We start from the raw sequence: 17,036 nt of genomic DNA, 5'->3' as shown, positions 1-17,036 counted from the left end.
AGGTTAGCTGAGATCCTGGCTGCTTTCTTTACAGCATATAATCTCCTTTTTATTGACCTGGATTATGTAAAAGCAAGAATTCTGGCGTAATGTAGGTAATACAATGCCAGGCTGGGAACCAGACACGGCCAGGTTTGCGTGAAGCTGTTTACATGTTACATATTGGACTCCTTGATGGTGACACATCCCCAATTACTCATGTAATAAGTAGGTACGAAATTCTGATTTAAAGTGGCCCTGACTCTAGGGCCAAAAAGTCTAGACAGATACTAGGGATATGTCTTCCTGTTGTATACAATGGCACTTTTATTAAAGTAATGATTCAAGTTCATTAGAAGACGGGAATAGTGTTGTGACGATGCCATAAGGAAATGCTGACGCTAATCACTGCCCCTGGGGTCCGTGATCTTTAAATCTTCCAAAGTACTACCAACCCTATCCTTGCCGAAGATGTATCAGATCATGGGACGCAGCAGGAACGCTTGGGTTGTATGTAACGTTATAATAGGTCATTAATATCAGATTAGTAGGGACATCCAGCACCCACTTCGTGTGGATCCAGTATAGTTGAGCTACAATAGTACGGATTGACCACTAATGGCATAGAGCTGTCTGTTTCAGGCTTGGTCAACTGTGCAGAGTCAGAGGTTTGTGTGGGTTTCCTCCGGTTTCCTCCCACACTCCAAAACATACTGTTAGGTTGTTTAGATTGTGAGCCCCATTGGGGACAGGGACCGATTTGGCAAAACTCTGCAGCGCTGCGTAATCTGTGTGCGCTATATAAATAAAGAATTATTATTGAATCTGCTGATTGGTGGTAATGTCCATGACTTGGGGGTTTTAAAGAGTAGATATTGATATTGACATCTCTTTTCAAGGGACCTCTAACACCTATCAGTGTCTCTTCTTCTAACTTCCAGAGAGAAAGATTTGGGCGTTCAGCCAATGCTTTTGTTTAGATGACCACTATCTAATGTGAATGGCTAGTCCAAGATGCCGTTGCCTCCTTTCCCCCTTACGTCATGCACTAAATTTTTTATAAACTCCTTACAAGACACTCCTCCTCCCTCATATCAAACTTTACCATCTGTTAGTTGTCTGATGTCCTCACTCATGCGATCGGATGTTCTCCATCATGGAATAGTTGTGGGGTCTTCAGGATCGAGTCTGCAAGTAAGACATGTCCTCTCAATCCTCACTTGGAGGGCACCAGATGAGTGAACTCCACATGGTCAATGGATGTCTTGGTTATTTTAATGGTGGAGGGTTTCTTAAACATGCATATAATGGGGTCCTAGCATCCCTGCAGATATTATTAGTAGTCAGCAGATGCTCTTCATGGGACCATTCATGGGATTCTGTGAATGAAATGGTGGCATGAAGAATAGCGAAATTGCTTTCTCAAAAAGTTCATAAGTTGATATTCCAATTTTATTCTTCAGACCTATTTAGCTACGTTTGTGTCATAGATTTTTTAATTTTATTTTTTGTCCAAGGTTTCAAAACACCTAAAATTTGCAAACTGATATCAGCATAAATGTCTAAGCAGGAAGTAGAAGGTTACAGCCAGGATGTCGCTTGTTCTTTGTTCCGCATGTGTTCTCCAAGCCTGCTTTTATGTGCTGCTTCCTCCCTTCCCCCAGGGCCGAGCACTTGCAATAAGTCTGGCATGGCACATGTTGACTAACACAGTCGGACTTCAATGGAGAAGTTCATTGTGCACACCGAGATGTGCAAGTCTATGGCGAGGGACCCCAAGTAACACATGGTGACAGATAAAAAAAAATTAGTTCTAGACCCGAAAATTGTGTGTTTTTTAGTTTTTAGGCCTATTTACCTCTATTCACCTCTAGTCATTACCTCTTGTAAATGAACAATTCTCCCTATAATTCGCTAAGAATGTCCCCTTCTAGTGTATGTTCTTTACCAGTAGACTGGTGCCCACCTGTGTTCCTGGTAGGCTGCTGTGGCCAATCAAACTATAAGATGTCCTCACAAGTTTACCCACAATTGAACAGTAGACAAGAGCTCTGGAGTCTGTAAGCTAAACTTACTGACTCCTCAATTTCCCTAGCCCCGATTCTGATTCTAACTTCATCAAAATGGTTACAACTTTGACTACACGGTAGCAGTTCTAAGGTGATGAAGGCATTCCTTCCCAGTGCTTTTTTTCCTCTATCTGTAGCAAAACAGCTTCCATACTGAGCATGTACAAATAATGCAGCACACCTTCATATCAACTAAAAAGCTGGAACAACCAGTGGCCATCCTGCCACGTGCAGACTGGGTCCTCTGGGTCATTGCTTCTGGGTCCTCTCCTGTCTCCAGTGTTATTTGCTCTTGGATCCTTGTATTCTGCACAAAGAAGGTTGACTTTAACCCCTTAACACCTCAGCCTTTTTTCGATTTTGCCTTTTCATGGTGGTTTTTTATATTCAATGCCGTGTACTGGGAAGCGGGGAAAAAAATTCCAAATGCAGTGAAAAACGCATTTGTGCCGTGTTCTTGTGGACTTGGATTTTACGGATTTCACTGTACGCCTCAAATGACGTCTACGTTATTCTTTGGGTCGGTACGATTACGAGGATACCAAATTTGTATAGGTTTTATGTTTTCATTCATTCAAAAAATTTAAAACCTCCATGCACCCGTCATGTGACGTAATACTACGTCACATGTCAGTAAGGGGTTAAGGGGAACCTGTCAACAGGTACAATTCTAACTCGTATTAAAGCTTCAGTGGCTCCCTACCAGAGGTGTCACTGTGTCCCTGGGGTGTGTTCTTCACAGAACCCATTCCACTACCTGCTTTCCTGGATCCTTTTTGGGGGAGATTGCGCAGTGAGCTGGGTATGCAACTCACTATGGTAGTTGTGTACCCGACTCACTGGTTGGCGATGCGACGCATGCGCAAATAGTAGTGGAGATGAGTTGGCTGTTTCCACTGCTTTCTGCTAGAAGAAGCAGAGGCGAGGAAAGCCTAGATTGGCAGGAAGCGGTGTATTTTTTTATTTTATTTTTTTTTTCCAAAGTGAAGGAGCATTTTACAGAGAAGGGGTGTCGGACTGGACTCCGGTGGACAGAATTTTTGTAAAAACCGTGTGGGCATATGCTATTATTTCTCTGTACAGGCATGGTGGAGGCTAAAAAAAAATGGCTGCCTGGTCACAAGTGTCCTTTAAGTTGACGTTACCAGCATCTTATGAAACTCCTTAGTTTGTGTTCACGTCGTGTGATGTGGAGGGAAGCCATGTCAACCCACGTAGAAAGTTATCTGTGAAATTTCAGATGGATTGAATAGAATTTGTTGGTGTTTGGTTTCAAGTCACATTGAGAGCACAACGACACAATAGCCGGTCATGTCTGTCATGTTTTGGTCACAGGAAACACCTGAAGACATCACGACTATGCTGAAATACCAGCGGCTCGGGTGACTACATTCTTGTCAAGGCACCCAATTTATATTTCAGAGACTGTCTAGAATTTGCCAATCTTCAAGATTGGAGATGTTTTTAAGTTCTGTATACACAGCCGGATAGGGCGACGCTACTGCCTGTGCATTTTAATCTTCAAATGTGAAAAATCTGTGTGAACGTACCCTCACTATGAACTGTCCGGGACCTTCTTGCACCAATATATCAGCCGTGCCAAAATAATACATAAATCTGCCTCTTTGTTTTGTACCGTACACTGAAGCAGAAAAATGCGGTTCTGGTTAGGTGTGGCCTGGTGTAAACCAGTTCTTCATCAGGGTTAATCTAATAATTGCCTTCCTTGTGCAGATACTGCCTGCCAGGACTTGTCTGACATACATAAGATGACTGACACCCCCCACCACCACCTTTCTAGGGCCGTGTCAGAAGGTTCCTCAAAATTCCGAGATCTAGTCTGGAGAATTCCATAGACATGGAGAACGTCACCCGAACCAGGAACTCCATGTCACTTCTACCTTTTTACTTGGCATTATTAGTTGCTTTTTCATTGACCGTTCTGGTGTATTGTGTAAGAGGATCCTATAGGCACCAACATTCTGTAGTGTGTTACATGTATGTGATCGGTGCAGAAAATCTGAAGCCTAAAACTGTAGTAAATCCTAAACGCACATTGCGGGAAAAACCTTCTGATCCGTGGCGTGGCTGTAAATCCTCAGTCTATAACTCGCACTGAATCATAATAATTCTTTATATAGCGCCTACAGATGGCGCTGCCCAAAGCATGCCAAATTGGTCTGTAAACCAAATGTGAACAGAACCTTAGACTTTTCAGTCCTGTTTGGGCTCTATGTCCTTCTTTATGGCCCCGCTGCGTTGTAGGACTAGACCGGGGACCCTTTTTATTGCCGTCTGGTAAATGTAGCAATAATTAACCGCCGACATGATTTATAGGGTATTTATCCAGCGCTCCTGGACTTTGTGTCCTGCATTTGGGACTTTCTTTTCCCAGATCATTTCCTGAGCGATAAACTCTCCTCCGTCTGTCCTGAATATAAATATTTGCATTCAGCTCCTCTGAGTTTATTGCAGGTTACTAGACAGCCGGTTGTGGCATTTCAGGAATGCATGCAATACTAATAGCATACACTAGGTGGGGCTATGGACACGCTGACACGTAGGGCGCCGTAGTTTCTGCTGTGTAATCTACTGACTCAGGTCATTTCACTTTTTATGAGTTGTTTAGTTTTCACTCTTGTCATTAATCGGAATTTTCCATGTGGTATTTACTCTGTTAGTTGGAATATTGTCACAGATTTTTATCTCTTCCCCCCCCCCCCCCCTCCCACCCCAAACAATGTTTAGTTTGTCTTGTACATACTTGATATTTCTATAACTAGCGTTTTCTATTTCTAGCGTTTTATTAGGTCGGACAGTCTCCCTTCAGAATGACAGATGGTGATAGAAAGATAATGGAGCCTCAAAACGCTTGTGCAACACAAAGATTTTATATAAAATTTTATATAATTTTATGTGCTTGGCTATGTGACTGTATGAAAGTTTAAAGCTCGGCGTACGCTTTAACAATACTTGAATTCTCTTCCTCTACAATGCAAGGAATAATCTAAAAAATGTATATGCTTGTAATGAAAAACAGTGAATTTATGAAATTGCATAGGTTTTTCTTATATTGCTTCATCACTAGTGCTCTGCACGTCCACCTAATGAGTTAAGTGCTGGAGGACGCACATGCTCAGTAGATGATCCTCTGGCCATTTTGCAGTGCAGCTAATAGACACCGGGTTTTGGCTGCTTGGGGGGGGGGGGGGGGGATGAGCATGCTCCAGTCTACAGTATCATAGCTATGTATTTGCAGGTGACATAATACGGGGCTTTACTGTTGACTGCCAAAGGGTAGAGGAAACTGATTCTGTAAATAGCTTGACACCCTCTGTTCTGTTGTGAAAAACCGAAAATATGTAAATTTTATTTTGTTTGTGATTATAGACAATTTTTTATAACGACTGTTGACCATCAAACGGCGTTAGTGTTCATTAGGTCTCCAATATATCTTAACCTTCTGAAACTTGTAAACCAAAAATTATGTTTTTTATTTTTTTTTTTATTTTATTTTTTTAAATTGAGTATAAGCACACCCTTTTTATTTGTATAGACAGCTAGTACCCCCAACTTCTGTGGCAAAGTTCTAATACATAAAATGAAACTCTTCGGAAGGCCTCCAGGGGGAGCCCCCTCACTAGCAGTGAATCTCGGTGACATTGCAGTGAATACACTATGTGCCTATTATATATAGGACTTTATGGTTTTTCTTCTAAGACGTCAGAGCGGTTATGGAAAGCAATACGTTATACGGGAAAGCGCAGGAGTGTTATGACAGGTGTTACACGTTACCCAACCTGTTATTAGATCCTTAAATAGCTGACCCCAGGAGGCCAGATTAATGTTATTTCCAAATCTTGTAGAAATTAGTCTTTATGATAGAATCTGAGTGGAATTGCTGTAAGACGGGGTAATGGAGACGCAGGATATTGGGAACACAAATTAAGGAAATGCTTTATGATGCGGGGGGGGGGGGGGTGTAGGGGATATTAAAAGAAACTCTATATGATCTAAAAAGTATGATTGGTTTTGTTGCCTCAACTTTGGACTTTCTGGCATTATAGGGCAGTGATGGTGAACCTTTTACAGACAGAGTGCCAAACTACATCCAAAATCCACTTATTTACTATGACGTGCCAGCATGGAATTTTATACAGTAACTTACTGGTACCTGTTATTTCACATCTTTCAATTGTATCGGCCGCCTGAGGCCACCATAATAGTTGACAGAAGGAAGGCAAATTCAAACTATCATTGTAGCTTCTTTCCAGAGTCTCTCTGTACAGGAAGAAATGGTGGGTCCAGCAAGGTGACCTCCAAAGATAATGCAGTTCTGTCAACACCTTCTTACTTTCCTCACTGTTCCAAACAGCCAATAAAGTGTCACTTTAAAATATCGCTGAGAGAAGATTCAGTGTTTGGTGAACTCTGTCCTTGGACAATGGCCTGAGTGCCCGCAGAAAGGGCTCAGAGTGCCACCTCTGGCACCCGTGCCATAGGTTCGCCACCACTGCTATAGGGTGTCCTGGCACCATACAACCCCTCTGTAATATACTGTCCATGTTTTTACAAACTTTTGATATATAAATATACAGAGGTACAGTCCAGGCCATGGACTATATACTCCTATGGACTCCTAGAAGTACCTTTTTGATTATGGATCTGCAGTAATAATACTTGCAGTACGCTGCTGCTATTTTGCGAGGTCTCCTTGTACCATATACAAGTCCTGTCCTCTGCATTTTGCTCTGCTCTTGAAATCCGCCCGTTTTTCACGGAATGATTTTGGTTGTGTATGACTGCTAAGCCTAAAGTCAAATAACTCTGGATTAAGCTAGGGTCAACATCTGCAAAGAGTTTGTATGTTCTCTCCATGTTTGTGTGGGTTTCCTCTGGGTCCTCCAGTTTCCTCCCACACTTCAAAACATACTGGTAGGTTGATTAGATTGTGTGCCCCATTGGGGACAGGGACCGACTTGGCAAACTCTGTGCAGCGCTGCATAATCTGTGTGCGCTATATAAATAAAGGAATTATTATTATTTTTGTTATATTTATTATTAGGCTTCAGTTCTAGAGTGTGAGCCTTTGGAGCAAAGTTTGGTGGATTCTGGTCATCCTGTACATTACCCCCGACACCTTGCATGGAGTAATCAGTAGAGCTCAGCATATCTCATATCTCCGTCCATGTGTTAATTCCCACTACAGTGATTGCTGATTTAGATCTTCCCTGTGATGACTCAACTCCATCTGTATAAACATCTGCAATCTCTCAGTGAGGTCTCCATGTAGAAACCACATCCTGGTGTGTGAGCAGACACAATAAAAATCCCCTGCGCCGCTGCCCAGCTCCGGCCTCACACTTTCATATATAATGTCCCCTGCTCTGGAGCTTTCTCTGTTCACTGCTGAGAACTCGGAGGTCCTACTGTATGGACCCACCACCGGCATACTGTGCCGGGCCCATTCAATCATGGGACATGACCCATATTTGGAGGATTTGTGATGTGGACTGTATGGTGCTGAATTTGGAGCGGGTTCTCGCTCAATCATGGACCAAGCTCCAAATTACGGAGAGGATATATGGTACCAGAACACCACAGAGTGCCACGTAGGGTGTCTAGGGCGGGTGTATTTTCCCCAAGGGTGACAACATTTGTCTCATTCTGACGGCTTTACTTTTAAGAGCCATGATATGAGCGCCAATCTTATAAGCTCATATAGGATGACTCTTGTCCATGTGATTTCACATAAGTTTTGGGTAACCGTGGCTTTCACTCTTTTGCAGTTCATTTTATTTATTTTTTTGAGAATTCCTTATTTTTACTGATTTTGCTCCATAAACAATAAGCAGTGGACTTTTTTCAAGTAAAAAACCTCCTGTCAGACTATGCTCACCCCGTACTACACATATCATATACACAGTCTCTAAGAGGAACAAGCCAGACATATGTGTAGGTTACCCCTCACTTTACGGTGGCAGGAAATCCAGGCTAGTCACATGAGGGGGGGGGGGGGGGGCGACGACATCGGATCACAGATTGCTCTTCCTGCTGCCAAACAACCTGTCCGCATGGTGTCTGAGCACAATGTGGCAGCTGGTTTATCGCACGGATGACAGGTGGAGCCAAGACAACAGGGTCTCGCCTGAAGTTTTATGTCTCTGCGTTATGTCCCAAAATTAGGGGAAAAAATGAAGGTTCTCTCCCCTCTACTTTTATTCTTTCTGCAATCTTTTGGAAACTGTAATGAGAAATTGGCTACGGATCTGCAAAGCTTCCTACTACCTGATCCATTCTTTCTTGTTGGAGGAGAGTCATGAGCAGAGGGGACGCACCCGGTGACCCTACCCTTAAATGCAGAGTATTTTTTTTAAGTTTTTTTTTTTGCTCAAAGGCACATCCACTTATTTGTTGCAGCACTTTGTAGTATGGTGTGGATGTGCTTGTGATATGCTACTATATAGTAGCAGCCTGCAAACTATTTTTATTTGTTATGGGTGCACCGGTTGCGTTAAACAGATCTTAAGCCATTGTCTTACACCATAGTATTACTCTATATTCTCCTTCTGTACAACTTTCAAACCCCTTTAAGCAGCGCAGTTACTATGGATGGGGTAGCATTTGGTCAGGCCGGTTGCAGTAATCCCTCACACTTGTATATACCTGCGTCTGGCATGGGGGGAGGGGACCTCTGCTTTGTGTCACCCCCCCCCCCTCCTCCTTACAACCTCTCTGAGCATTTGGAGGAGGCTGATCTTCTGCTGAAAATATCCCTGACATGTGAGCAGCTCCGGGGAATCGCTGAGCATGCTCCCTCCTCCCAGGCTTGTTGGAGAGAGGAAGCTGACTTACATTGGAGTCATACCAAGCATAGGCTGCGTGTCAGAGCAGTGAACTTGCAGCAGGGCTGTGAGAACTGACTGGCTTTGTCTCCAACACACTTTTTTTTTTTTTCCTCCCCTTTCCCGATCTGCAGAAAGTGACCACGGTAGACCCCCCCCAATCCCCATAGCATTGCCAAGGCAGAGCCGTCACCTCTTCTTCTGGACGGATTCCCCTTTTTGGTTTTTCATGTACTTTTCTCGGCTTTTGTTGCTGGAGGCTGGGCCTTTCTGTCTTGTGAAATCTTAGGGAGAGCCGGGATCTATTGGGAAGCTATCCACCGCCTCTCTATCCTTTATTTCTCTGTGGGTGAAGCGAGAAAGCTGGTCTTTCCTGCCAACCCAATAATAAATGCTGTTTATGAAGATGGATCTGTTGAACTACCAGTACCTGGACAAGATGAACAACAATATTGGCATTCTGTGCTACGAAGGTAAATCCTAACCGTACCCCTTCCTTCCAGCTCTGGGAAGAGGCCAGACGGATCATTCCCACTTAATTTCATATTCTACTTCGTCCTATTGGTGACACATGTCCTCTGTTATTTATTTGCTTTGTACATGGTTGTCGGAAAAGTTTGCAACATGGAGTTTGTTTACTTGACTTTGTGTTTAACTTTGATTATTTTCTACTTGTCTCCCAGATTTTTAAATTTTTTTTTTTAATTATTATTTCGCACGGGCTTCCTTCATCCTTAGGTATTTACTGGCATATATATATATTTTGTGTATGTGTGCAAAGCCTTCCCCCTCCCCATGAAACCGGAGAGGTCATAGATCACAACACTGAACACAATCTCCCCTTTGTCTGCATTCTTACTTCCTGTCCAGATCTGCCATTGAAGGATGTGTCCCACACACAAGTCCCTTGTGGAAAGTAGTACATTATGCCAGACTGCAATTTTTTTTTTTCTCTTAAAAAAAAAAAAAAAAAAACCAACAAAAACTGTAAAATCGGCACATACATAGATTTAAACTTTTCTATACTTCTTGCTTGTACTTTTGTTTGTGTATCGTACGTTCTTGTTGTAGCAAGTTAGAATTGTTTACTTTAGTTATATTGTGTAGAATCATGGCGCTGCCCGAAAAGTGACATTTATAACATTGTATAAATCTAATGCTATAGAATGTTGCAGAAAAGATTTACTTTCTGACCCCTGTAGTCTCCAGTCCGGATGATGGGGGGAAAACTAAAATGTTATAAATATTTATTATTTCTGTACTTTTCATGATGGCTTTGTTTTTGTTTTTTTTATGTTTTAACCGACTTTTATATAATTATATAATTTTTAAAATTGAAATGTTCACTTTTCAGATGGATTTGTAACTGTCAAGTAACACTGGACCCAATTTTGGTATAGGCCACAAAATAGTATGTTTTTGGTCCATCAGAATTTTTACTTTTGTGTCAGGGGTTGTGCAGACAGTTAAGTTTTTTCAGTACGTGCAGCTCTGGAGCTGGGGAATGGCCTGGTACGGAGGGGGATACGAGACAGGCATCAGTGAGTTTGGCAGTCGGCTCGTCATGCTGTGACCACATGCAAACAGAGCTTGGATTTCTATTCGCTCGCACTACATAAGTCTTTCTGTGCTCCCAACTTTTTCTCACAGCGAACAAAAGCTCCGTAATGGAGGAGAGACAATGCAGGCTAGCAGCCGGTGGGCTTCTATACAGAGAGGTCTCACTTTATTGTTATACGTTGTGGCAATTTTATTGCATTTCTTGCCTTTTTTTATGTTCTTATCACTTTTTAATTTTGGAATTTCTTTTAAAGTCTCTTTGTCTTGTGTTGCTTTATTAAGTAAATTTATCACAAAGTAAACCATAACCTCTCTTTCATGAACTTCTAGTTGGTAGTAAGTTTTTTTGTGTCCATACTGTACCTGCAGAACCGATCCCTTTTTTAATTGGAGTTTTTATAGGATTTCGTGTAAAGTACAGGCAGTCCCCGGGTTACATACAAGATAGGGACTGTAGGTTTGTTCTTAAGTTGAATTTGTATGTAAGTCGAAACTGTATATTTTATCATTGTAGTTCCCGACAATTTTTTTTTTTTAGCCCCAGTGACAATTGGAGTTTAAAATTTTTTTGCTGTAATAGGACCAAGGATTATCAATAAAGCTTCATTGCAGACAATTTTAAGCTGATTATTGCAATCTGGGACTATTTTAAAGCATCCAGAGAGCTTCACCAGAGGTCACAATGGGCAGAGGGGTCTGTCTGTAACTATGGGTTGTCTGTAAGTCGGGTGTCCTTAAGTAGGGGACCGCCTGTATATCATTCCCTCCCCAGAGCTTCTCTGTACCCTTAAAATTTTATACATACAGCAATAAAAGCAAATATTTTTTTCATTTCCCGCCTTTCTGGAATGTTCTGCGTTCTCTGCGCCGTTTCTTCACATTCCACAAATGTAAACAATGCAGCTGGGAGAGAAATTCTGCAAACCTTGTGCATTCCTTGCGCTGCTTGTTAACAGGAAGCAGATCTCCCCATGTGCCCCACTAGCCGGCCCTCTTTAAGAGGAGGGGGGTGGATAGGTAGGGCACTGTAAAACTTCTGGAAGTGCTGAAGTGTAGAAATTTCCTCTGGCAGACACTTTTACCTTTTTAACTTTGTAGTATTAGTCCTGGCATTCTCGGAACAGGATACAGGCTGTCGTAACGTAGACCTATAGATGTATTGTGCGGTCACCTTAAAGGTTATGTCCACCTTTTACAATCAATTTTACTGTTTATTTGACTAAACAGTCACATGATTGAACTAGTGTAAAATACTAGATTTCAGCTCTGAGGTAAGCAGCATTGTGAATAAAGCTCTGGATGTTCAATATCTGCGTTGTCCTGTAAGAAAGACTCTACCCTAGGCAAAATTATACATGGGTATAATTGGGATTGGGAAACGGCGCCCCCTCCCGCCTCTAGGCTCTTTCTAGTATTGAAGTTCAACTCCGATGATCTTTTAGATTGAAATGCCTGTTATCTTTGTAACATTGATTAAAAAAAAAAAAACCTTAAGAGGTTGTAAACATGGCTGATTTCTTAACCGGTTATGTGTCATATCGCAGCTCAACCTTGGGCAACAAAAACTGACGCAACCCAAAAAGAGAGCTGACGCTAGAAGTCAAAATGGTCGCTTTCTTATGCTGGACAACCTTTTGAAAGCTTTCACACCGATTGTTATGATATTTATGTTGGCTCAAGAAAAAAACAGAACAAAAAAAAAAATAAAATCAGTGCCTGGTTTTGGGAGCAGGAAGAGGCGGCTCCTACCTGGTGTCACATGGCAGACATTTGATCCAGGAGGTGGACGCTGAAGCACAACATCTGTAACTTGTTTTTCAAGGATATTTAGCTGGTTGGCTAATCCCCCCCCCCCCCCACCTTCTCTCGGCTCCTCCGTGTATTGGTGGCTGAGGGTTAATATGACGTTTGGAATGGAAGACTTGTTGATACGGATCGGTGAACCCTGAAGTTTGTTATTTTCCTAATTCTAGTTTGTGATTTGTAGAAAGTCTGGAATCCCACAGGACGACATTGATGATACTGGCAAATGTCTCCTCCAGTTACACCATTACTAGTGTGTTTACAGATTTTTTTTTTTTTTTATTCCTACCTCCCCCTTAAGGAATGGTGATAATCAGGGGGAATGGTTAGTTATTGCTGAACTGCCAGACTATGGAAGAGGTGTGTGTATATATAGAAACATCCCATACACACACCCCAATATGTTTTATGTTTTCCATCATACATCTAAGCCTAGTACCAATATATACATGGCAACCCCCCCCACCTTTCCATATCCGCTGTTTAACTACTTTGCTGACCCGTGACAACCCATTTGCACAGTGGGGTTGCTGTCTCTTCGTTTTCTTCCTAGTGCACCACCGCCATTCCTTGTACTGTGGCTATGCTTGCTATTGCAGCTTGGCCCCATCCTCTTCAATGAGCCTATGCTGCAACCTGTCCATGTGATTATGGATGCACTGGATATGGCGTCTTTGCTGACCCTCTGCATACAACAGCACCTTCAATGACCTGCTGAAGAGAGGGAGTATAGCTTTTTTGTCATTTTTATACCCCCTTCGCCCATATAAAATTTGTAAAAAAAACCCTGTTCCCAGACAACCCCTTTAAGAGTCTCAAGGTTACGGACTGAACACTGACTCGGCTACTTCAAATTTGGGCTTGATTTAGTGGGACAGTTTGGATACAGCCATCACTTCTATTACCAGTAGGTTGTACATATAAGAATTAAGACCTCTCGGTACTTGCCCCTTGGCATAAGTTATTTTCCACTCCCCATTGAGATAAGCGTGCAGGCTCAGCCAAGCAATCGTGGTTTTTTTTTTTTTTTATAGCTAGTCTTCGAGACTAGAGATTTATACGTAGTGAGTATTTGTACAAATGCACCAGGGGCAGGTCCACTTTTTCAAAATGGCAGACTGTTCATGTCCTCTGGAGTCGCTGCCACAGGTTGGTCCTAGGTTAACGTTTTCTACCTCTCGGTGTAGTCTACAGATAAAATCCTCAAATCAAGCCCGCCTCCAGTGCACTTACAGGCTAATTTGCATATCCATAAGAATATTCTTCTCTGTATTGCTTTTTGGTTTGTGGCCATCAAGTTTCTGCTCTCCTCCAAGTCATTGTTATAGTTTTGTGAGGAATCTTTGACCAGACATATTTTCCATATAGAATAACTGTGCATTTGTGTTGTCGTAGGCCAGGGCAGAGGAGGACTGCTGGGATAAATCAGCCGAGCTCATCAATTTTTGTAGCATTGTAATGAAGTGGTAAAACAATGGGCATTGTTGTGTGGAGCGCAGGCCGGCGCTGTGTTTGGAGATCTGTTCGGTGACCTTTTTATGTTCCTTTCCATTTTGCACAATCAGGAGGTTCTGCCGCGTCGTCTTAGAAAACCTGTTGTAGAAACAAAGTCTCTAGTATGTAGTGTCCTCTGTCCTGTCTGACGTCTGACGTCTGTTTGTTCAGACTTGGTGTCTGAGGTAATTTTGTCTGAATTTTACAGTCTTGGTGTTAATAAAACATTAACCTGTATGAAGTTTTATAGACGTGATGAACGCAAGTGGTAAAGGGAGGAGTATAGTCTTTTTATGACAGAACTTTCATGAGACCTAATCTACCAACGTTTCTCCTATTAGAAAAATAAAAGTGGCTTTATCGACTGTAGGACTGGACATGCAATCCTAAAGGTTGGATTATGATTTTCCTGATGCTTTGTTTTCCAGAGTCTCCAGTCCCAGCTAATTCATTGGATTATACCTTTTGCAGGGCCTAAAGGGAGGAGCCGGATTCTAGATTCCAGCAAGGTTCTAGCAATACAATGAAAATGTGTCATGCTCCTCCCTCCAGGCACTGTACCAGGCATTCAAGTAATAAGCTTTGACTGGAATGTTCCTTTAAGGGTGCTGTCTCAAGTACTGCTAGCATTGTGTTTACAAAAGCAGCGTTGGTGTTCTGGGGCAGGCCTAGGCCCGATTGCATATGCGTCTCATTGGAAGTACAAGTGATCGGTAACCGGAATCCCGTGTCTTGCATTGTTTCCATGCAAGACACCAAGTTCTGGTTACCAATCAGATGCGTTTCCATAGAAAGCATATGCAACCCAGCCCGCGGCCCGACCCAGTCGCTAACGCTGCTTGTGACCACGCCTTTAAGAATGCCAAAAAAGTTTGGCAGGCTGATAACTTTTACAGTATATGGTGAATGAAAATGTTTGATTTGTACCTTATTTTTACGGATCCTCAAACTATAGTATGAGGGATTCATGGGGAAAACTTCAGACTAGAAGGACATGCTTTAATCTTTACACAAAATGATGGCCTTGTGCGTTGACCCATTAAAATGTATTGAAAATTTTCAAAAACGTTATCAGTGTACTTATTCTGTAGAGTTTATACTTATAAAATGACCCTTTAGAATTTGGGGTCGAGGCCATAAATCATCAATGAAAGGGGTTAGCCCTTAGTAACCCTAGCAATGTTTAACAATCCAATGATTGAGGCAAAGATTGCAATTTTTCTTTCTTGGTTGATTGAGTTGGAGGGTCTTGGCTTTTTTTTTTTTTTTATTTTTTTTTTTTTATTTTTAGATTAGTGTTAGAAAAGCCGGAAGGTTTTCCTCCTCCTGAAATTCTAATAGGGGTGAAAAGTGCAGCGCTCTTACTACCTCGTGTGCAGTTGTTTCTCGCTTCCTGATGAAAGTTTTAGATCAGTTTTCTTTCGCGGTTTCCTGATACGTGATATCTTTTTTAGAAGCTTTAGCTTCCATTTCGGCTTTCGTTGTAACCAGAGTCTACCGTCCGGATGTCCCTCATTGTGTGACAATACTTTCTGCAGTTCTTCTCGAGTTCACATTTAGGCTTTCTTTATTTTTAAAGAAAATTGCTAAAAAAAATTGTCGTGTCCTGATAGTGAGTACCGTATTTTATGTAGTAGTATCTGCTCATTGGTGGCCTCGCCATCCCTTAACGTTACAGATATACATAATTTATCATGAAAAGCCTGTTGCTTTGGTCTGCTCTACCATAGTTAACCTTTGCACATTATTGATGATGTTTTTGGTAAAATTTGCCATGGTCTTTCCCATTTTTTTTACATTTTTTTTTTTTTTTTTACACAAATGGACGCCCTTTGGTACTTCTCATTAGGTGGTCCTTAATCTTGAAGGTTGCAAGTTTTTATTATTTGCGATAGTCTTTGTGATCAGATGTAGCGCATGACTGCCCGCCTGGTCAGTAGAAGTTGTAATTGTGTTGGGATATACATTTTTCTTTGCAAACAATAACCCCGAATATTCCATGAGAAGTACGTTGTATTGTCCTGTGTTTCCCACAATTATTACTCAGGGCGGCAGTGATTTGTGTAATGAGAGCTGTTCCTTTCTTCTCCACTGATCCGTCATTGATGTGTCTAGAGCTTTGTCATGACAGCTCCTCTTGTCCGGTTATTGCCCCCGGCTATGGATGTTGGGGTGATGTGTAATGACTGTACAGTTCTTCTGGTCTGTGTTATTAGAAGAAGCCATCTGTAGCCACGCCGATTGTGACTCAAGATTTTCATTTTGGCTGATTGTCCTCATTGCGCAAGACAATAACTTGTGACTATATTATGGGAAAACTTTAGGAGACCATCCAACATTGCAATTGTTGGTCTTCTAGGTCTGGTCTTGATGCCTTTTACAGGCCATTTTTGACTTCTTGCCTAACAAAGCTAATTGCCTACATTGTACTGCCGAGAAGCAATGACTCAGAAACAGTGCAGCCTACAGTAAGTGTCTATTCATATTCCAAAACGTCCTGATTGTTGGGCATTGATTTATGGGGGGGGGTACCTTTTGTGTTTTGTTTTTTTAAATCTCATCTCCCCCTGAAAAACACATTTGCTTACTCCTTACCCAAATCCACTCCTCCTCAGTGTTTTTAACTGACCCAACTAGTGGGATGTTAACTTGAAGCCCAACTTCACGTTGTGTTTTGAGCCGGAAGTCAGCACATAGTCAACATCTAACCCTGGAGATTGATTGGTGTGTGGTGGCCTGTGAAGCCATGACACAATTGTTAGATATTTTCTAAGTATCTTTCTGTAGTGTAAAATGAGGACATGATCATGGCTAAAAGTTTTTGTAAATTAGAGTTGCAAAACGTTCTGTTGTAATCTGTTCTGCTGGAGGGTCATGACGGTCGTCTGAGAATGCAGGGTTGTAACTCCTACCCGTTTTGCTATAAGTATGGGCGCACAGCAAGTGTTCACTTAGTAAATATAATGTTGTAGAGAAAAACAAGGGTGAATACTTCAGAGATACTTTGGTTGTTTCATCCGAGGACACCTTATAATTATTCTGGAATGCTTCGATGCTTTTTGGCTGAGAACTGTAATGTATGAGACTGGTGAGGAATGTGCTGACACAGCTTCTGTATGTCAGTTTTATCAGCCCAAGGCAAGTCTCACATCCCCTATAGCAATGGCCGCTCTGCCATGTTCATTTAACAGCTTCACATTGTATCACACGGAGCAGGATTGAAATCTACCGCCTGGTTCATACCTTCAGGCAGCATCACTGACTTTGCCCCTTGATGCAGGGTCCA

The 17,036-nt window shown here is 42.0% G+C and overlaps 1 protein-coding gene across 3 annotated transcripts in view; it reads left to right on the top strand.

Moving 5' to 3' along the window:
- VGLL4 (vestigial like family member 4) overlaps positions 1-17,036 on the top strand; it is a 59,651-nt gene that overhangs the window by 20,080 nt on the left and 22,535 nt on the right. The window contains exon 1 of one of the 3 annotated variants that reach the window (XM_072128696.1): positions 8,887-9,366. The exons of the other annotated variants lie outside the window; for them this stretch is intronic. Within the exon in view, the coding sequence (XP_071984797.1) occupies positions 9,285-9,366 (82 nt within the window). The 5' untranslated portion in view covers positions 8,887-9,284. Of the gene's footprint in view, positions 1-8,886; positions 9,367-17,036 lie in introns of those variants that run through there. 3 annotated transcript variants of the gene reach the window in all.

The sequence above is a fragment of the Engystomops pustulosus genome, chromosome 10, assembly GCF_040894005.1.
Source record: "Engystomops pustulosus chromosome 10, aEngPut4.maternal, whole genome shotgun sequence".
In the NCBI taxonomy this organism is placed as follows: domain Eukaryota; kingdom Metazoa; phylum Chordata; class Amphibia; order Anura; family Leptodactylidae; genus Engystomops; species Engystomops pustulosus.
Note: the sequence above shows the minus strand (reverse complement) of the source record. Positions and strands in the feature narration are given on the sequence as shown.